The sequence below is a fragment of the Anser anser genome (assembly GCF_964211835.1).
Source record: "Anser anser genome assembly, chromosome: 2".
In the NCBI taxonomy this organism is placed as follows: domain Eukaryota; kingdom Metazoa; phylum Chordata; class Aves; order Anseriformes; family Anatidae; genus Anser; species Anser anser.
Window position 1 is genome coordinate 119,117,800 of NC_139721.1, and position 10,925 is coordinate 119,128,724.

Genomic DNA, 10,925 nt, shown 5'->3' on the forward strand with positions numbered 1-10,925 from the left:
ATTTGGTAATTAAGAGGTCCTTGAGCAACTAAGATTGTCTTAGGAGTGAAGACAACTAAGCTCAGGTGATCTCCAGCACAGATAGGGTCTAGCATAAGTCATTTACACGAGCAAGACGGGGTTTGCGAGTGTAGGCAATGGCTCGCGATAGACCAAGCAGTAGAGGTTTTGGTTTCTACTAGGCCAACCAGTAGTTGCAATAAAAGATATTACCTCTCCCACCAAATTTTAACTCATGTCATTAGATATCAAAGCTGCAACATTACCAATCTACACGAGGAAAATGATAAGAAAGTGTTTTTTTTTAACAGCTTTTTATTTTTTAGCTTTTTTATTTTCCATACTGTTCCTCATTTATAGTTTCCTTGCAGGCCCTGTGGAGGAAGGCTCTAGTAATTTCTGTACTTCTATTAAGAAACATATTTTTCTTACCCGCTGATTCAGCTAGTTTAGTTCTTAATTTCTCATGAAAGTATGTATATGACTGCGACCCTGCCGATCCGAGTCTAGCCAAGTGAAATAGAAATACCTTTACACGAATGCATGTAGAATAATAGTCATATTTTCTACTCAGAAACATATGGCATTTTCCATAAACCACTGGCACAGACTCGAGTCTAAAACACCGCTGAATTTCCAGTTTTGATTATAATTCTCAAAAATTTTGCTAAGGATTTCATCACTTCCCAGTTTACTTTTAACTAAGGCTTCTTTCTATCTTACACACCAAAAGAAATGTCTACAGCCACAACTCTTGTTTTAATTGTTATGTGATAAACCACAGCTGGGTTATCTTCTTTATCAATATTAGAATATACACAAGCACAGGTCATAGTTGGCAAGTTGCTATTTAAGACTAACACATCTGGAAGAAACCCGTGACCTTTTGGATGCTTTTGCCTTTTTTCAGGCCTGAAATAGAAGCAGAAACCTTCAGAAGTAATTCTCAGCTTGTATTGTATCCAATTTTAACTAGACATGCAGATCACTTGAAAAACAATCACTTGGTCGCTGGGGAAGACATGGGAAATAAGAAAACTGAGAAATAGCATGGGAAGTAAGATGATTATCTTTTCAAAGGGAAAGAACAAGGCAGGTAAGTTATGGTTTGGGAAACAAAGCGAGGCCAAACACAGAACAAATTGGTGCCTAGTATGTATGTATTTATTTTTTTAATTCAGCAGAGTTAAAAATTTAATTCCCAGACTTGCCTTTGGAAGACATTCTGCACGTCTTCCCTTGAGAATCAGGGCTGAAGACTCAGAGATGAGGTAGACATTTTGCCAGAAGCATTCCCTAGCTGGCAACAGTGTGTTTGTATCCTTCATTAATGGGTTTACTCTGACAGACAGTGGCTGTTTTCTAACACGCAGTTTCCATGATGTTTTTTGGTAAACTGGATGAAACGTATTACTCCCTTGTAGCTCTTCTCCCTCTTGCTACCTCTATCCACAAATGTAGTCAGTGTTATGGCGTTAGACCACCCATCACAGTTACCACAAGGTCATGAAACATTCATGCAAACACAGTCATGTTCTTTGAACTTAGATATGTCAAATATCATGCAAGAAAGAATTTCTATTACTACTCAAGCATTTTTACAGATGGGAAATCACTCAGGAGATTTTAATTTTGGCTATATTTCTAATCACATTTAATCAGGTGACATTTGTATCATTTTATGCCTTTGATTCTTTTCCAGCAATGGGAAAGAGCATATGGGATTTTAATGACACATTTTATCTGTGCAGATAAAATGCATAGTTGGTAGCCCTTCTTCATTCTCAGGACGGGATAATATTAGCAAGCAGCAGACAGCCTGACCTTTGTTATGCAGGCCAGATGCAACTGCAGACAAATATAGGTATTTAAATAATATCTTGGCTTCCCTTACATTGAAATCCTGTGACTCCAATAGATAATCAAGAACAAACCCAGGGGATTGAGAATAGAATTAGCTGGCTGCTGATAAATCTCCCTAGCTGCAGGACATGCACGTAAGCACACACCATTTACTCACAGGGAGAAACGCTTCTTTGAAGCAGCAAGATTTCTCTACTACCAAATATATTAGTTCAACAACGTCTTTGAAGACTGGAAGAGTCCAAATCCTCTTAATGCAGGAATAAGGGATTTACCAGTAGTTTTAAATGAAACTTGAAATAATATCACAAAATAATCACAATCCTACTCTTCACATAATTCCTGGAAAAGATTCCTTAGGTAATTTCTATTTGAAAGTCATTTTCAAAGGTATTTGTCTTGAAAGTCATAATCTTCCATCATACTTCTGTTTGACTCAAAGTTATTTAAATGTGAGTCAAATTAAAAACTTCATTTGTTAAACTAACAACTCACAAATGATGCCAATAAAGAGGGAAGGAGGGAGAAAATTCACTAGTGTCTTGACAATTCTTCTATGGACTTAATCTTTGTATCATTTAATAAGATTTTGATACCCAGATCTTATTTAGGACAGATTACTGGCCTAATCTGAGGAGAAAAAAAAAAAGAAAAAAGAGAGAATGAAAAAAGAAACAGTTCTCAGAGAAACAAAAATTATACCTTTAGTAGGTGTTCAGTAGGTTAAACACTGAGCATTACAGGCCTGTTGTCTAGACTTATGCCTTGGAGCCTGCTGGATTTGAGAAACCTGTTAAGATAATGTGTTTCAGACGCACCACTCCTTCAAGCAAGCTTCAGACGTACATTAATAGGTTCCAGAACCAATCTCATGACTAAAAGAGGCTATTAAAATATGTAAACTGACAGCATCATCAAAATTCTAAGTAGCATATACTTTCCTCTGAAAAAGAGATAAAAAAGCAAACCTGTACTCCCAGGTTACAAAACATGCAAAGTTGGGTCAATTATTTATTTATTTTTAAAGCTTTTAGGGTTTTTCTTCTGCACAATGTCATTTTTTATTCATAATAACTAGACAATATCAATCTTAGTTTTGATTTGTAGCATTCAGTATCAAAATACAACTGTCACATTTAAAAAGTTACATTTACAAAATTGGCACATCATTTCAGCAAAGTTTATTAAAGGTTTAGTCATAAGATCTACACAATGTCTAGAAAAATACCATGTTAATTTTAAAAGAAGCAGTATGAAATTTTATTATACAGTACAAAGTCAATGTTAGGTGTCACTAAATATGATATTGTATTATAAATACCCATTTTAATCTCAGTTAAAATATATTGCCAGTTCTAACAGAAATGTTTGAAAAGATCCGATCCCTCTTCCAAGCTTTCATCAAGAGTATAATCCTCAAGGTAGTTCATACTATAGAATTCACAAAAATATTTACTGCAAAGTTCTTGATCGCCAAGATATAAAGCTAAAATACGTATTTCCAGCATAGCAGGAGGTAACCACGAAGGCAAAGAACTGTAGAGAGAGGGGAAAAATATATATATTAGAAAACAAGTATTTGAGAGCATTCTCATTTCTATGAAAAATTAGTTATGGCATTTGGAAAAAGGAAAAGTACTAGATTTACTAAAATGGTGTCCTCCTTTTACTTGGTTTGCCAACACAGTCAACACTGTCTAAGTAAGCTTATATGTAGAAATATGGGCCTAGAAGCAGCCAAAATGTGGACTATTTCAATACTTATCTCCACATTATATTGCCTCAGTATGGATCTTGTGGACCAGCCACCTGCTAATCGTACGTGTGCAGCTTGTAACATCAATTTCTGGTAAAGACTGAGGGATAGCCCATGGGACAGTGTGTGCTCAAGCTCACACTCCCACAGTGCTGCTGTGCTCCAGGAACTGCCTAAAGCCCACCCATGCCTCAGCGTGGCATACCTTGCATCCAGGTAGTTTGTTTACAGAAGAGACCTGGATTCAAAATTCAGGCCTAGGCATGTTCTCAAACGGCAGTACCAATCAGGTTACTAATTTCAGTGGTCCTCTACTAACGAATAAAGGCGTTCCTCAGAGCAAATAACAGTGACAGCAACCACGTTGAGATATCACTCATTTCTCAGAAATCGACTGCAGAACGAACCTTCTATAGCAAGCTAGATTTATTCTATATTTGAAGATTTTAAGATCTACAGAATATCAGTGGTTCTGCTTCTGCAGTCCTTGCAGCATATGCACCCAGAAACCAAAGAACAGCTGTGAACTATTTCAGTTGTACTGATAAAGTCCAATTCGGTGCCAGTGGTTAAGTTCCTGCTAATCACTGCATGTTGTACAAAATAGCTTATGATAAGGCCAGAATGTTTTGTGCTGGTAACTGAACCAAATAAAGCTGACACTGCAAAGAGGATTAACACTACTTTTCTTGGAGGTCAACAGTGATAGGGACGAGAGGGAACAAACACAAGTTACAAGAAGGGAAACTTCAGTTAGATATTAGCAAAAAAAAATATTGCAATGAGAGTAGTCAAATAGGACAACAGGGGCCCACAGGCGTTTCGGAATATCCATCCTTGGAAATGCTCAAAACTCAATTAGCCACGGCCCTGAGCAGCCTGGTACAAGTGAGCCCTGCTTTGGAGGAGGACAGGTGGGACCAGATGACCTCTAGAGGTCCCTTCCAGCCTAAAAATATTCTGCAATTCTACTAGCATTTCTTGCTTCCATTATTGGCCCAGGAAGGCACTTCAGTTCTGAGAGCAAGGCATTGCTAGGCATGTAAACAGACAGTAAACCTAGGCCCTCCGATAGAGGACTTTCGGTGAGTCTGATCTAATGTAAATTTAATCTGTGACACCAAAACCTGTAGATGACGATGCAAAAATCGATTACAATAGAAAATGGTAGCATTCTTCACAAGACTGTTGTTTCTTAGGAAATAAAAGCTCCATCCAAAATCTTTCCAATAGAGAGCAACTGTAGGAGATGGATGATTCGCTAAATTATCACAAATATCTATCCACGAAACCCTTAATGGGTTCAGAGAGCAAGAATCTACATTTAATAGTTTATTTAGACAGTGCATTAGATAAACACTATTAGGGGGTATTAGAAAAGATTCCAAATATCCCATGAGACACTGAGCATTGTTGCATTTTGCATAAAATGTTTATCAGCATGGAAGCTTATCTAGCAGCAAGCAAGCTCCCATCAACAGCACTGGCTGAGTAACTGATCAATAATTACAAACTGCAAAGAGGAGAAGAACCTGAACAGCACTGAAGTGACAGGGATGTAGATATTCCATTCCCAAGACAAAAACAGAGCAGGTGTTCAAGTCTCTGTGTTCATCACTGTGTAAAATAAGCTTCAGATGGAAGACAGAATTCGTGAATAGTACAGAAAAGACAACTGCAGATGCATTAACTGTCAGCAAGGTAGCTGTAATTCAGAGTTACTCTATAAAATTCATTTTTTCTACTGTTGCCAAAACATGCAAAAAGTTCTTTTGCAACTCCCTTAACTTAGCTAGAGAATATCTTCACCTACTCATTAAGTGACACAGCTCTTATATATATAAAAAAGTTGTTTTTTACCCACATTGACAGCTTCAGATTCACAAATCTAAGTAGTAAGATAGTAATGTCAGACACTAATGATTTGCATCCACTTTAAAACACTTGGGAGTTATGTGATTTTTCAAGCATTGCCCACCCAGCTCAGAAGAAGGATTATCAAAAGTTGAGGCTAGAACAGGAAGATCACTGTGGAAATGACAATATCACTTCAGGGCCTTCCCACAGGTGCTCTGTGTATGGCTCAGCCTACAGAAAGCTAAATGTACCTTAGCCACATCTGTGCAAAGTCAGCTGAGTTAGTTTAAACTGCTTTTGAAGTTGTATAAATGCACTAAGCAAACCTGGTGCTCACCCAATTTGTCTACTTTGATGTACAGACTATAACTTCTGCCAGAAAGTTAGTAATAAGTTGGGGCAAGGAAGGGAGAGCAGTATGACCTCAAAAGCATTACAGCCTTTTTCAGATATGACAGTCATCTCCTGGTTGAATTTCTAGTTGTCTCCAAAAACTATGAACTAAATTACAGCTATCTATAGATTTTGTGTGTGAGTTTTTATAGCAGTCTGCAGCTTTTAAAAATCCAGAACGTGCATTTCCACCCTCACTTCCAGAGGGCCTTTGTTTGATATAACTTAGAGATTGAACGGATTGAACCAGAAAATGAACTCACTGAAGAAGCTGCCCAACTGTTGTAATTGTGACTGTCCAGTTCTTTGGTAACTGAAGATGCATCTACAATGGCAGCAATGAGGTACAAAATGAAGGCACTCCCATTAAAACACAGACCCTGTTGAAAAACAAAGGAAAATTAGCAATTCATATGACAAAGCATTTGTTACCATTTTCTGTTGAGACATTACAAAGCTCTCCTCTGAAACATAACATGCACATGTGATGTATGCACAAAATATGTTTCTCAATGATTTTACCTTCTTTCAAGCTTCTACCTGTAAGATTAGATTTTAACTGCTTATTTTTAACATTTGTAAATATTAATGCATGGTTTGGACCAACTGCTCTCTCCATCACACTAAATCCAGAAAAGTTTAGTTTAAAGTGGGTGTGCTGTGATTTTCCAAAAGTGAAAATACGAACACAGTTTGGTTATTGCAATCTAGATGTTAAGTAGTAAGAATATGACACTACATGATGAGAAGAGAAGAGAAGAGAAGAGAAGAGAAGAGAAGAGAAGAGAAGAGAAGAGAAGAGAAGAGAGAAGAAGAAAGAAGAGAAGAGAAGAGAAGAGAAGAGAAGAGAAGAGAAGAGAAGAGAAGAGAAGAGAAGAAAAGAAAAGAAAAGAAAAGAAAAGAAAAGAAAAGAAAAGAAAAGAAAAGAAAAGAAAAGAAAAGAAAAGAAAAGAAAAGAAAAGAAAAGAAAAGAAAAACAAAAAAGAAACTGCAATTTGATTACATTCCTAATCTACAAAAAAATATGCTGTCAGAATGAATGTTCCTGGGCATATGAAGAATACTTATGATGCTTCCAAAACTTTGTTTTTGCTTTTGAAGGAAATAAAGAGGGTATCATTTTTAGTCACTATTCTTCTACCATTCAGTACTTTTCCCTTCTACCTGTTTTTGAGAGGAGAAAATGAACAAACAAAAACCAAACAAACATAAAACCAAGGAGGAGAACAGTCTGAATGATGAAAAGACCCATCCACGGCAGATGCGACATTTTCTCTTCTAAGGAGCAGAGAAATGTCTCCAGGGATCTATGCTCATTACTACAAAAGAAGCAAAGCAGATAACATTGATCTCACACAACACTACAGAGAATGAACAAGAATAGTTTGTTCTGGTTTTGCATGTGAGAGAGAACAGGAAAGGAAGGGAGGCCGAAAGTGTGAGAAGAGGAAAGACAGACAAAAAGGTATGAAGTATTTGTTTTTCTTTAAAGTAATTTTAATACTTTGACATTTACTTACTCACTGTTTTGTCATGGCTGTAGGAAGTTCATTCTTGTTTTTAAAAAAATCCCCTAAAACTCCCCCCTGCTGCTTGTCTAAGGCATATGAATTTGGCCATAAAATACACTTCTAGTTCACAGGTGCTGTATTTAAGTGGAATACTCCTGACACTCTTTGCACCTAGTTACAATCGCACGAATTAATAACTGTCAATTTAGACAAGGTCCTAGTATTGTAGATGATCTGCTCCCTTCAGCTTCTGGCCCTATCTTTGTACCCGAGCATCACACAAATATCATAAGCCTTAAATCTGTTGTCCCAGTTGTCTCTAAGCCTTGCCAGACTGGTGCAGCTCCAACTTACTAATTTCCATAGTGTGACCCAGCGGATGCTGGCAATATACATCAATTATTCATTATTGAATTCACCAGTCAACAACTCTGGCACAATCCAAAAAAAAAAAAAAAAGAGCTGCAGCCAAGATGAGAAATTCGGAAGGCAGCAGCCACCTGTGTCTGCCCCAGCATCTCCCTCAGTGCACCAAAGCACGGACTAGCCGATTGAAGCAGTTGGTATGGGAGCTCCTCACGTCCTTCCTTCTGCAGGACGTTTGGCTCAGGCAGAGCTTACTTCAGACTCGGAGGAGCCTGGCTGCGCGCTCCCATGACAGACAGGGTTCAAAACTTTCTGAAGGGAAGCCACCTCCCAGACTCTCGCTGTCTCAACTGCAGGCCCCTCTAGAGAGCAGCACACTGTGCAGTCGCCTGTTAACATGTCGGTCCATGAACAGTCTGACCAAACGCAGAGCAGGACGAAGGGCATTCACATCCTCCTGTGGTTCCTATGTCCTTGCAACTTCAGGACGTTGGGAAAAGAGCCACTTACCCATGTTTCTGCAGAGAACCATGGGCAGTGCCTCAGCACTCGGATGGAGTCCAGTGCCAGGGACTTCAGTTTGATTCATGACCTTATTCATGAGTGGTATCTCACCTCTATCAGTTCATCTAATAAAACATGTTTTCTCTACGTGTAAATCTCATCTCTCCTATCTAAGTATTACCGTAATAAAATATCAAACTGTCAATTTTAGGATAGGGTGCCAACAATTGGCAAGCACAACTTTCGTAAAGCACTGATTTTCAAACTTCAAATTTGATTGCCTGGAGTATTTGTTGTTGTTATTTTTAAATTTCCTGTTCCAAAAAGACTCAATTACCCTGGAAAGCTACAAATCCCTGCAATATCTTGTCATGTAGAAAAGGAAAAAAAGCACATAATTTTTTTGAAGTGCTGCTTTGGGAAATAACACTGCTGGGGAAGATGGAATGCAATGCAAGCTGATTGGGCCTTTACTGCCAATATATTACTCAAACCAAATGGTTCATGCTAAATTACCATCTGCTTCTTAAATTCAAATTTACCAGATTTTAAAAGCTTCCATTGATTGTTTTAGCAAAGAACTGGCATTATTAAGGAGAGTCAGTTCTGAAGCACATCCTTTGGGTTAATTTGCAGTAAAGTAACTGCATCTTAAGCAATTTGGTAATGTGCTTAACCTGCAAAAACTGAATTTATGACAAAGAAGTCCAGATGTAATTTTGGGTACTGCATACAATCGGCACAGTTTGAGATAACTGTCACCTGAGGAGGCAGAGCAATAACTAGCAGAGACTGATACTTTGGAGAATGGGGGGGAGGTGGGTATAAACTCACTCGAAAGGTGGGTGTGTGTCCTGCCCCTTTCAATGAAGACATAAAAAACATCTCTCTGAAAAGAGGCCCAGTGTTACTCTTGGCCAGCCAGGAGTAGCAGAAGCTCATTTCACAGGCTGCTCCCAATAGCTCTTTTAATACCCTAGGGCGAAACAAGCTGAAATGCAAACATCTTTGATTTGTTTTGCATTTCTTTTCTCTTTGTATTATCTTTTACTATAAAGGTAGACTACCTTTTGGACCCACATTTGGGTGATCTTATCTACAATATATTTGGAACTCAGAGCAAGAAATGCACTCAATTTCAAGTAGAAACAAATCAAAAACTCCAGCTTGTCTACCGCATAGATCAGGGGCAACCCATTTACGTGCAGCTGTTGCCTGATGATAGTGTTAAACTGATGAAAGAGGGGTAATAACTAAAACTGTATCCCAATGGATACAAAAATGCTTTCTTCTTGAATGTACTTACATCTAATGGATGGGGGAGGGACACCACCTTTAAACATATCCAGACACATTACTGCTGTAATTGAAATAACATTTCTATAGCACTGTTATAGCCTTAATGGTAATTGCTGGTCATGAAACTTGAAAACAGAGAAGCTGTCTGAACAGAATCCTGGTTGTTCTTATTAGTAATTGCTGTAGCTGGCTATTTATTACAGCAACAAATGGGAAGGTGAAAAGTGTATTCAATTTTAGTCACATACACAGTATAGACGATAACAAGCTGTTTGCAACACAGAAGTCAAATATATTTTTTTCATAAAACTAACAGAATTCTCGCTAATAGTCTTTAGCTAGTAGCGGGAAAAAAAAGCAGCATTTCATTGTATCAGACAAATGCAAAACCAAATTTATATTAATTCTTGGATGGGTAACAAATAGCAGTTGGCTTACGTGACAATGACTTTGAGGATCTACTGCCCTGAACGCCAACATGTTATGAAAATCATGTAAAAATATACTGCTGCCATGTATAGCTAGCAGGGTTTGTTCAAACCACAAAACTTGGATCTGAATTTCAAGGGCCTGTGATTTTTCTGTAATTACATTAGTTGTTTATCTAATCTTCATTAAGTCTTGAGCTAAAAGCAAAGGATCACATGGCATGTATTTTACATATATATATAATACTAATGATTTGCAGCACCATTTTCACTGTAGGCTAAATATTACTTGTGGGACTCCTGCTACCTCTGAACCACCTTCTCTTTTGATTTAGCAGAGGAAGACTCATGCTTTAAGATCCATGGTCCCATTTCCAATTCATGGTGTTGACTTAAGTAGAGATTTCTACTGTTTAAGCCATATGGCTGCTCAGAGGCAGCAACAGACTCATGGAGTGTAATCACCACAGGGAGAAAAAAAAAGGTCACTGTGCATAAATATGAGTCACACACACATTATTAAAAATCAAGTCGCTAGATCAACCGATGAACAAAAAGTTGAAACATCGTAGGGAGAGTGTTTTAAAAGGGTAGTAGTGTCTGGGTAGTATGAAGGTTAGACATGGCGGGTATGCAGACACAAAGAAAGTAGGGAAAAAATGCAAAAAGCACCAGTGCAATTGGTTAACTACAACTGTAGAAAGCATCGGTATTTTATTTTCTTCATAACACAGCAAAGCTGAAACAACAAAGAACAGGTTTATTTACCACTGTGGTCCATGGCACCTGTGGGATCCTGGTGTAGGTCATGGTCATGTAGATGATCAGAAAGAAGACAGTGAGAACCCAGTAAAACACAGCCACAAACATCACCCAGCCAAAGGCTGGATATAAAAAATATTCTGTTCCAGCAATCAGCGTCCACACCAGCAGCCCTAATACCTGCAA

General features: G+C 38.0%; 1 protein-coding gene across 1 annotated transcript in view; it reads right to left on the reverse strand.

Moving 5' to 3' along the window:
• Nucleotides 1–2,863: 2,863 nt before the first annotated feature.
• CMTM8 (CKLF like MARVEL transmembrane domain containing 8) overlaps nucleotides 2,864–10,925 on the reverse strand; it is a 35,910-nt gene continuing 27,848 nt past the window's right edge. Inside the window, exons 2-4 of the mRNA XM_083823174.1 lie at nucleotides 10,746–10,919; nucleotides 6,133–6,249; nucleotides 2,864–3,399 (exon numbers count right to left, since the gene is read on the reverse strand). Coding sequence (XP_083679300.1) covers nucleotides 3,316–3,399; nucleotides 6,133–6,249; nucleotides 10,746–10,919 — 375 coding nt within the window. The 3' untranslated portion in view covers nucleotides 2,864–3,315. The remainder of the gene's footprint in view (nucleotides 3,400–6,132; nucleotides 6,250–10,745; nucleotides 10,920–10,925) is intronic.